Source organism: Acanthochromis polyacanthus, chromosome 16, assembly GCF_021347895.1.
Source record: "Acanthochromis polyacanthus isolate Apoly-LR-REF ecotype Palm Island chromosome 16, KAUST_Apoly_ChrSc, whole genome shotgun sequence".
NCBI classification, from domain to species: Eukaryota; Metazoa; Chordata; class Actinopteri; family Pomacentridae; genus Acanthochromis; species Acanthochromis polyacanthus.
The window spans coordinates 16,442,288-16,457,153 of NC_067128.1; the positions used below are offsets into that span (position 1 = coordinate 16,442,288).

The following is a 14,866-nucleotide window of genomic DNA, read 5'->3' on the forward strand; positions in this document are numbered from 1 at the left end:
TTTTCCTCCTCCTCCTCCTCCTCCAACCATCTTGAATCTTTGAGATGGTTCATAGATAAAGTCAGCGTGAATCTACTACCACAATAATAATCAAGTCCATGGCCATGTTGTCAGATAGATCCATGTTTGTCTCTCAACAGTCCCTCAGTCACACAGTTTCTGTGAGCTTTTAACGAATCAAAGAAACTCATTAAATTGTGTCTGTAAAAGCAGTAGCTTCTTGCAGTTGGCATCGTTATCCTCCTTATGAATTTTCATCTATTCTGTCTAGTTTGCTACCCTCTCAAATCAAAGCTTTGGGGAAAAAAGCCTCATAAATTCATAACAAGAGAAACAATATTACATGTGTTGTTCCTTTGAATGAAGCACATCCATCAAAGCTGCAGCATGCCACCTCAAACTGTGGCAAATGCAGCTCTAAATTTAGATTTTTCATTTGTACTGACAGTTGAAATGACTTCTTCTCATGGATTTCATTTTGGTGGAATGTAAAGAACACCACATGTAATGCAGCACAGCATAATTTAGACATTTAAAAAGCAGAAAGCAAGGGTTTCTTTTTTCAGTGAAACAGGAAAAACAATCAAAGTCGCATTAGTACAAACCTTTTTTCCTCACTGCATATAGATTTCCTAAAGAAAGCGAGAGGAAAATGACTAAATGGTGATTGCAGTTTTATTTTATCAGAAAAATAGTATTTTGTACAAACAGAATAACTCTTACTTAGCATGCAGTTTCATGAAAAGCATTGTGTTTTCTTTCTTATGTAGTGTACCTTCATCTTCTTCAGGTGCAATCAGGTTGGCAGCAAATTTAAATATTACACTGAATACGTTTGCTGATTCCTCCACGGCATCATTCACAGCTTTCATGGGGTCTGAGCCGATCCTACTGATGCCTCCTGGTGGACCGTGGACATAAGCACAGGCACAAACACACCATTAGGTTTAGTCCCTTGTTCAGGATGAACTGAAGTTGCTTTCCTGGTTGTTCCTGATCAAGCCAAACAAATCTGATTTCAGTAAATTTCTGAGCTCTCATTCTTACATTTCCTTAGTGCAGATAAAGCTTCCATTCTTCTGGACTAAGGAAATGCCAGAAAGCATAAACTATAGCACAGGGTTAAACTGGGATGGGGCTGCAGGATCTGAATATGAAAAGCAGAAATGTGCAGTTTACTAATCAGTTGGTGTCCGATAGTAGCAAAGTTAACCCCTCTTCCAGTTTAACCACCGCAACGGGCAAAAAGCATTTCAATGATCATATTGACCCTCGTTCATCAAGGTAATACTTCTGTGTTCTAATCAAATTAAAGTTTTTCATTTTAAAATTCTGCGAGGACAAAATGTTTTCCTTTACAAAAATGCAAAATCTACATGTAGATAACTGATACATGTGCTTTGCTTGTTAAAACAGCTGAAATTGAGCTGAGGTGTGCAGTAATTTCACTGAACAAACAGAGAGGTTTAAAACAGACTCTCAGTCCCTGAAGTCAGTTTGATGAAAGAGGGCCAGTGTTCCCAGCACAAACACCAAAACATTGCCCCACAAATTTTACATATCAGTTTAGTATGATTGTCCTGAAATGCAACCCAGTTTATACAGAATAGAGGTACAACACACAACTGGAACAACTACAACAGAGATTTCAGCAGAGCTTGAAGACAGAATATCTGTTCCTCATAGCACTGATGTTTACAGTTAATTAAATCAAGCTCACCTGAAGTTCAAATATCCAAAATCTTTTTTTTTCTGGTTTAAAGCAAAATATTGTTTTTGGTGTTTTGAATATTTGAATGTGTTTTTTCCTACAGAAATACACAGATAGCAGAAACAAATATGAAGAAAATTATACAAATTCTAGATGAACCAAGCTACAAACTGCTCATAAATGCACATCTGAACACCTAGAATACTGACAGGATCAAGCATGAAGGCAGAACCTGACAGAAAGCAGCTCATACTTTGCCGTCCTTCTACAGAGCTACAGAGCTACAGGCTTGGCTGTGAAGGACTTTCTAACATTGATAGTTGACATTAGCAGTCAATGTTAGGTCATTAGTAGTTTAGCATCTTTAGGAAAGAGCTTGTGTTCTGTGGTGTTAGTAGCAGATAGGGTGCCTTGCCTCTACGCCCTGAATCCTTTAAAACCTTCCTGATGCCAGGAGGCGGGCGACCTGGTTGGATGAGAAACACAGCGGCAATAAGCAAATACTTAAAGCACAGTGGTGAAGCAAAGAGGGGAAGATATGGAGAGAAAGGTGAGAGGAAAGGTGGTGTAGATGTGAGGAAGTATTTGTGCTTTCACACTGTAAACGTCGACTCTAGCATGACATGAATCTTAATTAATACTGCGATAAATAAGTACGAGAGAAGTTCTATTTTCTGTTCAAATCAATGAACACATTGATTTGTGTTTGTGCTTCTCTTGTCCTTATTTCAATATGAAATTGTGATTATGGAAGACATTTATTTAAATGGTTGCACTACATATACTGCTATAGAATATGCACTAGTTTTCCTATGCTATTCCAGTTTCTTGCATAGTTTTCCATTAATATCAGGTGATAATCATACATAAGAATTTAACAAATGAAAGAGGAATGAATAGGGTCAGAAAACTGAGTAGAGATGTACACAATTGAAATAAATGGAGGTTTTCAGGCAATGATTTTTCATCATTTAGTGATGTTACTCTTACAAGAGCTAGTTGAATTAGTAGGTTTTAAATCACAGTATGAAATTCTGCAAGCATGTAATAAAAACAATCAAGCTAAAAGAAAAGAAGGAAGATTCAATCGACATTCATGATGAGACAGAAATACATGAAACTGTGTAAAAAGGGAAGAGAAGCAACGAAGAGAAGAGACATTTCAGTGCACAGTGGAAGTGTTTATACCTAAACCAACACCATTTAAATGCTGCAGTGTTAAACGGTTTGCCTAGAGTAATGAAATTAGACTTCAGTTCTGTCAAATAGCAAACTAATTTGTACAAAGCAAATTGTATTAAACCAATTTTTGGTTTTTATTAATGGTTCATTAAAAATTACTCTCAGAGAGTGTTTTTTCAAGTTTGACACAGTCTGCCTGTATGCAATAAACATGAGTTTGCAAGTACACTCAACAAAAATATAAACAACACTTTTGTTTTTGCTCCCATTTTTATGAGATGAACTCAAAGATCTAAAACTTTTTCCACATACACAATATCACCATTTCTCTCAAATATTGTTCACAAATCTGTCTAAATCTGTGATAGTGAGCACTTCTCCTTTACTGAGATAATTCATCCCACCTCACAGGTGTGCCATATCAAGATGATGATTAGACACCATGATTAGTGCACAGGTGTGCCTTAGACTGCTCACAATAAAAGGCCACTCTGAAAGGTGCGGTTTTCTTTTTTTTGGGGGGGGGGGGGTCCACTCCTCTTCAATGGCTGTGTGAAGTTGCTGGATATTGGCGGGAACTGGTACACGCCAATTCAGAGCATCCCAAACATGCTCAATGGGTGACATGTCCGGTGAGTATGCTGGCTATGCAAGAACTGGGACGTTTTCAGCTTCCAAGAATTGTGTACAGATCCTTGCAACATGGGGCCGTGCATTATCCTGCTGCAACATGAGATGATGTTCTTGGATGTGTGGCACAACAATGGGCCTCAGGATCTCGTCACGGTATCTCTGTGCATTCAAAATGACATCAATAAAATGCACCTGTGTTCTTCGTCCATAACAGACGCCTGCCCATACCATAACCCCACCGCCACCATGGGCCACTCCATCCACAACATTGAAATCAGAAAACCGCTCACCCACACGACGCCACACACGCTGTCTGCCATCTGCCCTGAACAGTGTAAACTGGGATTCATCCGTGAAGAGAACACCTCTCCAACGTCCCAGACGCCATTGAATGTGAGCAATTGCCCACTCAAGTCGGTTACGATGACTGGAGTCAGGTTGAGACCCTGATGAGGACGACGAGCATGCAGATGAGCTTCCCTGAGACGGTTTGACAGTTTGTGCAGAAATTTGAGTTGAGAAATTCTTTGGTTATGCAAACAGATTGTTTCAGCAGCTGTCCGAGTGACTGGTCTCAGACGATCTTGGAGGTGAACATGCTGGATGTGGAGGTCCTGGGCTGGTGTGGTTACACGTGGTCTGCGGTTGTGAGGCTGGTTGGATGTACTGCCAAATTCTCTGAAACGCCTTTGGAGACGCTTTATGGTAGAAAAATGAACATTCAATACACGAGCAACAGCTCTGGTAGAGATTCCTGCTGTCAGCATGCCAATTGCACACTCCCTCAAATCTTGCCACATCTGTGGCATTGTGCTGTGTGATAAAACTGCACCTTTCAGAGTGGCCTTTTATTGTGGGCAGTCTAAGGCACACCTGTGCACTAATCATGGTGTCTAATCAGCATCTTGATATGGCACACCTGTGAGGTGGGATGGATTATCTCAGCAGAGGAGAAGTGCTCACTATCACAGATTTAGACAGATTTGTGAACAATATTTGAGAGAAATGGTGATATTGTGTATGTGGAAAAAGCTTTAGATCTCATAAAAATGGGAGCAAAAACAAAAGTGTTGCGTTTATATTTTTGAGTGTATGTTTATTAATCTGATGTATACACCTTTTCCTCTTGTCTTGCTTTCTTCCCCTGTTCTTATTTTCTAACATAACTTTTGATTTCCACTTTCCTCACCCAATGATGTGTATACATTTGTTGAAGAAATATTCTTGTTTTTGTTTTTTAAGAGAAAAACGGAAAAACAAGATTTCTTTCACGTACCAATGTGGCTTGTAGCCAGTAATAATATCCAATAAAATATGCGTCAAAATGTTTTTTAAGCAGATTCATTACCTCAACTTTTCTTGAGCAAAGAAAAGTAACCTTACTGTATTGCTTTGTGATGATTTCTGAAGGAAGGCGTAATTTCATCCATAAAATGCATAAACTGCAATAACTTATAATATGCACATGGCACCCATGCATCCTGATTGCCAGACTTGTTCTACACCTTTGTGAAATAATGTGCCAGAGATACTGTAGTTTGACCTTTGTAATGTACTATCATTGCCACAATTTTACCCATATTCTACTACAAATAACTCACATTGTCATCTCAAATTGAATTCACATTATGCAGCCATACAGCCCCTGTCAAAAGTCTTGAGAAAGGTTCTGATTTATTTGAATGAGAAAGTGTCTCAAACCTTTTGACAGGGGGTGTATATGGGTCAGAGCTGACCCACATGTAGCTGTCTATCAGTGGAGCAGCCTGGGTTGAACCAACAAATCTGTGTGGCTCCAAAGACTTCCTGATAACAGTTGACTGTGCTTGTTTTATAAAAGTACTTTCCATGTTAAACTTGAAACCTTTAAAACCTTGTGTCTAAATAAAATACTAAGTCTGTTACTGTACCTGAAATGGTCTTGTAGTCCATCAGATCAAACATAATGACAAAAACACAAGACCATGTAATGATGAGGGCCAGAACCAAGATCCAGGCCAGTGGGGAGCTAAACGTAGAGTAGACATCATCTTTAAAAGTTTTCTTGGACACCCGGGAAGGTGGTGACCCAGCGTCTCCGTTCTTACTTTCGATGACCATGGTGGTGGTGGTCGACGACCGTGCTGAGGAATAAAAGTATGAGAAGCCATGGTGAGACACACTGCATTAAATATGAATAAATACGAATAACTCCTTACACTTTTTTTTATCTATAATGTCTTAAGACAACAGAAACTTGAAATACAGAGCACACTGTTCATATAAATATATATACATTTCCTAAAGTTTTCCCTTGGGGATGCTGTTGGCATAATTACTGTAGGCAGAAAAACTAATTGGGGTTGAAATCGATGCAACAAGGGCTCTACAGTAAATGCTTCTTCAAAAAGGTAATAATGCTTTGTTTTTTGACAAAACTGTTTCAGTGAAGAGTTGATGGAACTTTATGGGCATTTTTAAGATTGTAAGATACTAAAGGACACATTATTTTGCCTATCTAATTTATATCATTAAGGGCAGACTAAATATTAGAAATATGTCTCTAACACAATTTAAAAAAACAAAACAAAACAGGTCAACAAGCCTCAAAATCATCAAAAGGTTAAATGAAACTGGGCAGAGACAACATTTAGTTTCCATGCAATCAGAATTCACTGATTATGATGACACCTCTGTGTACTTGAAGTGACAGTCATTGTTATGTGACAGCAAAAACAATGCTGTGATGGGCCCATGGAATAACAAAGTGTCAATTAGGACATGATCACACAAAAACCAAAGCAAGAAAATCATCTTTACCAGCTCCTTTCCACAGCATTCTATACAGATCCATCTACTGTAAAGATAGTTGCCGTTAATGGTGGGATCTCAACAAGTCACTGATTTATTATTGTGAAAAGATGCTTCAAAGGCATGCAACAGATCCTTTAATGAGTCTTTGCCAGAATGTGTGACAGCTGGTACTGAGGGCCAAAGGAAATCCAAGCATGTACAGGGGAAATATGGGTTGATATGTTCTTCGTTACTGACTGCAAACTTGACATGTGAAGTGTTGTAATATCTTTCAATACATTGTTAGATAAGTATTTAAAGTGTCGCTGGCTCCTCATCTGTTGCTTTTAAGATTTCTTGCAGCAGCTATCCACCAAAAAGTACATTTGTGTTAGACATTTCTTACAAATAACAGCAAAAATTATTTCAAGCTTTTAACTGTGGGTAAAATGCACTCACATCACTGATGACTGAGGAAAGAAATGGGAGTTTTCATTAATCTTTAAATTTTATCCACAATTACAAAAAGAATTTTGGTTCCCAGTTCCAAGAACATAAAACAAGCTATATGTGCCCTTGACCCCACAAAATGTTGTAATTCTATCTTGTTAGCAAATACTGTACATGCCTCACATCTACCACACATGGAGCAAAATTAGCATTCATTTGTACTCATATTGCTGTGTACCTATCAAATGTAAGTCAAGTTTTCATTGTCATTGTAGTTCAGCTTTGGTCTCCACCAGCTCATTTTGAAAAATATCCATCTCTTTAGCTCCTATCTTACCTTAATACTTCACTTTCTTCACAAGCTAGCTGTTAGCTTAATATACTAGTTAGCGCTAGACAGGTTGCTTGCACTGCAATTGTCACAGCTTTATATTTTATTAAACTTTTTTTTTAGCTATAACTGGCTACAGAGTTTGATAAACAGTGATGCAAAACCTAGTATAAAATTTGTCGAAATAATAAACTAAAAGTTTTTTAAAAAGCTCATGAGAAAACATTCTCCTCTGCAGTCAACTGCTACTTAAGATTTTTCTTTTATAGTTGGTGTTCTCATTTATATCAACTGAACTAACTAGGCCTTAGCATCTAATTATTCAAACAAGTTTAGCTTTTTAAATGCATTCTGTGTTGAGTGTACACAGCAACCATCTTTTCACTATGCACACATTGCACTGTAATACATATTTTGAGATACACTGCGTGTCACGGGATATAGCTTTATAAGGAAATGTGTCTGAGTGATTCTGTGTAGAAAGTCGGTCCAGTACCATTCATGGTCCAAAGATAAGAAACCATCAGACTCTTTACACTGACCCAATCTTGTTATTATGGCTTTTTAAATCTGGATTAATCATTAAGATGAAAATAAGAATACGGCAGGAAAAGACAAGAGCACATAATTTCTTTTATTTGATTCTGTTTGTTTTGCTTCATAAAACCAGCCACAATTTAGTTGTTGTTGTCAGTGTGTGTTAGAAAAGTTCTGACCACCTGTTGAGTCTCTTCAGCTCACTGTTGGCAGCTACTGTAGGTTACTCTGTTACTGCTGACTCAGATAGCTTAGCAGCACGCTTTGCACACATCACACACACACACACACACCTCCATCTAACCCTGTGACTCTAATTCCAGCAGGTCAGTTCAAAACACGAATGACTGCATATGAACCCCCTCAGAAGCTATTGTAGGACGATTGTGATGGCACTGGATGCCTGCTATAAATGTGAGTAATTGTGGCTAAATGTTCTGAAAATGTAGTTGACCATCCTTGTTTTTCAAATAATTAATTACAAACAGCACCAGGCAAACTACTATGCCACAAAAATTGCTCTTTGGCAAAAAACAAAGTAAAAGTAAAATGATTTTAGAAAGCATCATATAGAAAATTAATTGATTGCCTTTCTGCCCTATAAATGTTCTTTTTTAAACACTAAATTTGGCATCTACCACTGAAATTTGGCACAGATACACCTGGTCCCCAGAGGGTGATTCCTGGTGATTTTGGTAAGCCCTAAACATTTATTTAGTGTCACCATTGAGCTTGAAACCGAAAAACAGAAAAAGGTAATGGCTGATTCTTCATGTATAGGTGCAACTTGAGACACGTGTATAAAATTTATTCTGTTTAAAGAAGGATCATAATACAAATTGTTGTATTTAAAGAGAAGACAAGCTATTAAATTCACTACAGCAAATGTAAAATATTATTAGGATTAGCTAAACCATCGAGATATGATTTAATGTACAAGGGAAGAATGCTAGAAAATTTTATCTATTTTGTGACTATGTATAAAGAAGAAGAAAAATTGAAATTCAACCCATGTCTGTCTTTGTATTGCCTTGATGATAGCTATCTTGTTGGTAAAACAATGTTAACCGAGAAGCAGACAAACAATAATTGTCACTTATCTACCTTCAGAGTTCAGAGCAGTCAGGTTCAGCCAACTTTAAAACAGCTGTTCATTCTTATGAGCAGTTTACAGTTTGAACTAAAGCTAGTTTGCAAGTTTATCAGTTTATCCAGCCCCTTTAAATTTACTCAAATTCATGAGCTATAAATTACAGAATGTCATGTTACATTTCATTTTCTCGCTCAGTAGCAAAAACAGAAGTTTGGCAGAAATTTACATTAAGACACGAGTACATTGTTCAAACTTACTGGTTTCTGAGGTCATGTTAAAGTTCAGATTTTTGTTTGAGTAACATGTTATGCTATAGAGCCATATTTCTGCAATGATACCTACCCAGTGCAAGCACAGTGTTTACCAAGAGACAGGACTTAATGAAGTTGATTACTGGTGCTTTTACTAGAGAAAGTGTAGAGGAATATCTTACACAGGATATTTAGTAATAGTTACAGTGCTAGGTAGAGGTGTGCTTCCTCTTTTTAGCTTTTGTGGATAGATTTGACCATATCTTACAGTCATCTGATGGTATCTGTTGATGCATAACATGTCCACTGAACACTTTGGCCCTGTCATATTTCAATGTACAGTATTTATATATTTTAAATTGCTATGAACTTTTAAAAGCTGTTAGGGACCCAGCTGGTTCTCTTATTGTTTTGCTCAATGGTCGTCTTTTGAGCTGCGCTGCCTGTAGGTTCCTGGTTTTGTAATGTGGTGCAACGTTAAGCAAATCTGCTAAAGCTGATTAAGTTCTTTTTTTAAAGGTACACAACAAACCACTTAAACACTGATACCATGATTTGGGTTTTCTACTGACCCTTCACCTTTTCCCAGGCACACCAATAAGCACATTTTTCCCTATCCACAAAAAATATCCAAATTCTAATGTTAAGATCATCTTCTCTCAGAGAGGATGAGCCTTTTCTGAGCTCTTCTTCCCACAGCACCCTCCATTCAGATGTCTGGATTATACACAAGATGTGTAGTGAGATCTACTCGGGCACCATTACTGGAAATTTATACGTCAATAACTAATCTTTCCATCTCTCTTCACTTTCACCGCTCCGTTGACCTCTGCTTTCTAAGCTCAACTTTAAATGGTTTAATCGTCCATCCATGCATGATTCCTCCTTTTATGGCTGACCTGCCTCCACACTGTGGATGACATTTCTGCTGTTGCTCTCACTGGGTATCCATGACAGCTCAGCTCAGAGCAGTCATTAGGAGTTAGTGGTTAGCTATTGAGTCAGAATACAGGAAAGTGTAGTCATAACATTTCCTTAATGAGTGCACGGAGCTGAACTAGGCACAGCAGAGACCTTTAAGATTCGGTTGAGCATGGTGGCTAATCAGGTTAGAAACTTGATTAAAGCTGCTGTTTCTATGTCTCGAAAGGGTGCTGTATCTGCTGTAATATTCATGTTGACATTGCCGTCTGCACGCTTGCTCTTATTGCAATAACTAGAGGAAATGGAGTACAGGTCACTATGAATAGAAAGTGCATTACATTACATCCTAAATACTACAGTAGAAACAACACACAGTAATGTAGATCATTTGTCTCTGTGACAGACGCAGATTTTTGCTTTACATATATATTCAATGTTGTGAATTTTTTTCCATTTTTACAATCACATTTATGGTCAGTCTGCTCTCTGTCTCACAGCAATCAATTCTTGTCTCTGTTGATCCGATTCATAACCTTTGCCATGGACCATTTCAATAGCATAACATTTAAATGTAAAATTTTGACCAGAGTCCTAGCTCCCATAATTACTCTTAAACACAATTCCTGCCAAAAAGTAGATCAGAAAATATATATTTTGCAATGTCAGAAAATGGAAAATAAAAGGAAATGGATGACACTTTGTGGAATCAGTGCATCTAATATTCCAGAGTAAAATTGAGTCAGAATTTATAATGCACTTTCCAAATGTTTCCCTCTCCCAATCGTTTTTGGACAGAAGTCAAGTGCAAAACATGATCTCAGAACATCTAATGTCATGGTTGTGACTTAAGTAGCAGGACCTTGTTTTCTAAAGGGTTTTAAGTGCAGTATTCTGGGTTACCTATTCAATATTCTAAAGATTCTTTTGGAGGATCGTGTGTTGTCACACTTTGGCATTTATGCAGGTCAAACTTCATTTCCATGTGAGCAGGAGACATCCACAATTTGCCTTCTTATAATGAAAAGATATTTTAGATATAATCATGCAATAACAGCTTGATGTCTTGAAATAATTATGTAGTTATTGGGAATTCCTTTATTCAACAAAATAATTGCAACAACATCGGTGCAAGATTGAGCATGATTTTTGAACATGAATTTGCATTGAAGACCCTGGAAAAAGTAGCTGGACGAAGAAATCTTAACACAAGGTTTTCTTGATAATTTTTAAAGCTTCTGATCAAGGCAGATGCAGTTGTTCTTAGTTGTCATGAGCATCTACATCTATTAATTAAGACCATAATATGTTACTGACGACTCGAGTAAAGTTAGTTAAGGGAACCTTAAGATTAAATTATGTTTTCACACGCAATTTTTAATATGGAGATAATGCACTATTTGTTAGGATAATTACCATCTCATTATCTTAATTAAAGGGACATCAGTCACACAAGTGTTTTCACTTAGTCTGGCTGATTAGTTGTTTCATCAGACTGTAGTCGGGTGCTTCAACTTCATTTAATTCAACTGTGTTGTATTTGCTTCGGGCTGCACAGTGGACTAGTGGTTAGCACTTTCGCCTTGCAGCAAGAAGATCCCCGGTTCAAATCCTGGGGTGGGCCTGGGATCTTTCTGCATGGAGTTTGCATGTTCTCCCTGTGCGTGCGTGGGTTTTCTCCGGGCACTCCGGCTTCCTCCCACAGTCCAAAAATATGCTGAGGTTAATTGATTACTCTAAATTGCCCGTAGGTGTGAATGTGTGTGTGATTGTTTGTCTGTATATGTAGCCCTGCGACAGACTGGCGATCTGTCCAGGGTGTCCCCTGCCTTCGCCCGAGTCAGCTGGGATAGACTCCAGCACCCCCCGTGACCCTAGTGAGGATAAAGTGGTGTATAGAGAATGGATGGATGTATGTATTTGCTTCTCCAATTGTGGCATACTAAAATGTCCTCTGTGAAAAAGGCATATTGCAGACCTTCACAGTTAGCATCAATCCTTTTCATTTTTCCCACAGAAAATGCTATATTTTCACTGTAGTAACATTTCTGTGGTCAAGATCAACAAGAAACTTTCAATTCTCTCGCACTAAAACCCGTTTCTTTGATAAAAAGTTGAACGTTAAAGCATGTGCGCAAGTTTTGTAGATGTAAACTGCGACTCCCAAGATGCATTGCCATTACTAACAGTGAACAGGAACTAGTGACTACTTTAAAAGTCTGTCAGCTCTGACTTCAGCAGCTGTAGTGCCACATTTTTGAGTGGTGCACTCTGAGTTCCCCACCATTCCTGCTGGTGCCAGTGAGTTTTGATTTCTGTTGTGTGAGGCTCATGGGTATTGTAGTACTTAGAGCCATCTGCCATGCCAACATGACCAGAGATCACTCTGAAATAATTAAAACTAGTACCCATCACATAAACCTGTAGATTTGTTATATCATCCAGAAAAGTCTCATATTTTTGTGTCAAGTAATAAAGATAACACTTAAAGGAATGAAAAATGATGAAAAATGATGAAAAAAAACAGCAAATCCTCCCACCTAACAACTCTGTACAGGTGCAGGTTAATTCATGGGGCGGTCAATCAAGTACAGTTTGCAAACGCACACGCCCAAACAGTCCTGAGAAGACATTTCGTCAGCCAAAATAAGTGACACCACCTGTAGAGGTGCATCATTGGTAATTGTGATTTTCTTGATATCTCAAAAAAAAAACAAGTCTGCAAATGTTAATGGCAGCAGCAACTGCTATATGCTTCCAGAACCTTTAGTTTTCATTATCTGCAGACCAAAATATGTCGCAGCAATATCAGCTGATGTGGTTGTATGCAACTGGAGGCACACTGTTGATGCTGACTGATCCTATACAGCACTGCAGATGTCACAGGGGTCTTAAAGCTGCATTACAAATAGCAGATACATGATAGCAGTATATTTTTAGATACTTCCAATCATGAAATGCCCTACACACCACACAGTACAACATCAGAGGGACTGCATGCAAAACAAAGCATGCATTGCCCTAGAAGAACTTCACAACAACATTTTGAAAATTATCCTTATTATCCTTGTTAAAATGAAACACTAAATGTGTCATACTTTACCTTCAACTGCTTCAGTCATAGTTTCAAAATAAATGTTCTATTCCGACAATTAATCCTTTGCGCTGGTTATGTTGCCATGAAGCCAAACATTTGTGGTAGATCCTCAACTCCTCCACGCCTTTTAATCCCAGTGCTTAATTCCCATCCAGCAACGTCATATGAAGGGCTGGTGCTGAGGATATGTGGAAAACCAGAACTCTTTGGCCACCCTTAGCAGCAGTATGCCTCTTTTCCCATTGTCAGAACTTAAATCTGCACTTTCCTTTCTTGTTCTAGAGGTGAAAAACTCTTGATGGGTCCAAATGACTTGCAAGGTGGTCCAGAGAGCTGACTTCGGTCCCAGTGGATGAGGCTGGGGAGACAGGCACAGACCAAGTTGAGGTGGTCAGTGTCTTTGCCCTTTGCCTGTTAGGGCTCGGATTGTAGATAGAGCAGCTTGTCCACCCCACCTCCACTGGCTCAGACAGAATTAGATCGACCACGGGGACTGACGGACGATGGAAGGGAAAGAGGGAAGAGAGACTGAGAGTGAGAGCTTCAAGGTAACTTTACCCCTCCAGCCACTGTTGCTGCTAGAATCACGTGATCACAGTGGGGACAGTGATTTCACACTTAAACAATGTGTCTTAAACATTACAAAATTTATCTTAAGCATTAATATCTTTCTATTTATTTGTTGGTTTTAAACATCGTCTACAACTAACCATAAAAGTCTGAATCTAATTAGGTACTGTTACATTCATGCCATGTTTCTAAGCCTCGGGCCCTGAGTTATTCTTAGAGCGGCCCACTGCTGCTGGTATTCTGCTTTGCCTTTTTAGGCCAGAGGCGTGACCTTAACAACTCACCCACCCCGTCCCCTACATGTTAACTAATCCCTCTTCTCCAGACCTCGAGTGCCCAGTGCAGAGCTGTCATCAAGCAGAGAGAGAGAGAGAGCAAAAAACAGAATGACTGCAGCACTGGCAATACACTGTTTAAATTGAATTTGCTGTGTTGTCATGGTCATAGAGGCCTGCTGGCTTAGGAGAAGCTGGTCAAAGTTGAAGTCTAAGTATGCTTACCTGGCCAACTTCTGCTTCACTAATTAAGATTTGTGAATTGAGTTAACATAATCAAAGAAATATTTTGATCATGGAAACCTTCCATTTCTAGCTCTTTTCAGACATGAAATATGCAGCACTGCTGCTTCATCAGTCCATTGAAGTGATGGCATTCTGTATTATTAAGAAAGGTTACACAGTATATATTACTGTTAGAGCCTGGTAAATGCTGTCTCCACATTTATAAGTAAATCCCACAGACTGTATGGTAAATCCACATGCAAAAATTTGCACTACTCTCTTGCTTGTTTGATGCTGCAAGTATTAAACTCAGAGGAAATGTTTCTACAAAGAACTGGAAGCAACAAACTAAACTTTAGGTTTTAAGGGGCTCAAAATCGGTACAAATGTTGAGTTATTTGACATTTTTATTTGTTTTATGGGCATCCATTTGAAACCATTTTACTCTTGAATGGACAGGGACACTACTTGCTCAGTGGACTGTCAATGGTCGAAGCATTCACTTTTCAGCCTGGCAGTACATGGTAGCTTTTCCTTCCAACTTCAGGTAGATTTGAATGTCTTTGTGTCTTTTTCCAGGTTTGGCAGCTCCCATCAGAATCAATAAAGTTTTCATTTCAGTTCAACTCTGGACCTCAGCTTGTCTTGTCCTGGCTCTACTCTTCCAATATTTACCGGGTTGCATGTTTTTCATTGTTGTCTTGCACAAATCTGAAAATGTATTCAGGTCACTTCAGAGAAGGCTTTTCAAGGATCTCTCTTAATTTGACTTTGTTCATCCCTTCAGTCTGACAAGACTCCTTTTTTTCAGTCATCAA

General features: G+C 38.5%; 1 protein-coding gene and 1 long non-coding RNA gene across 3 annotated transcripts in view; one reads left to right on the forward strand and one right to left on the reverse strand.

Moving 5' to 3' along the window:
* Positions 1-13,268, reverse strand: part of LOC110950256 (triadin) — a 37,036-nt gene extending 23,768 nt beyond the window's left edge. Inside the window, exons 1-5 of one of the 2 annotated variants that reach the window (XM_051960534.1) lie at positions 12,985-13,268; positions 5,437-5,649; positions 2,127-2,177; positions 776-901; positions 606-632 (exon numbers count right to left, since the gene is read on the reverse strand). In XM_051960534.1, coding sequence (XP_051816494.1) covers positions 606-632; positions 776-901; positions 2,127-2,177; positions 5,437-5,649; positions 12,985-13,003 — 436 coding nt within the window. In that variant the 5' untranslated portion in view covers positions 13,004-13,268. Of the gene's footprint in view, positions 1-605; positions 633-775; positions 1,266-2,126; positions 2,178-5,436; positions 5,650-12,984 lie in introns of those variants that run through there. The other variant, XM_051960533.1, reaches the window with a different exon arrangement.
* LOC110950242 (uncharacterized) overlaps positions 1-14,866 on the forward strand; it is a 39,207-nt gene that overhangs the window by 4,694 nt on the left and 19,647 nt on the right. Inside the window, exon 3 of the long non-coding RNA XR_007947442.1 lies at positions 13,261-13,526. This is a non-coding gene — a long non-coding RNA (uncharacterized LOC110950242). The remainder of the gene's footprint in view (positions 1-13,260; positions 13,527-14,866) is intronic.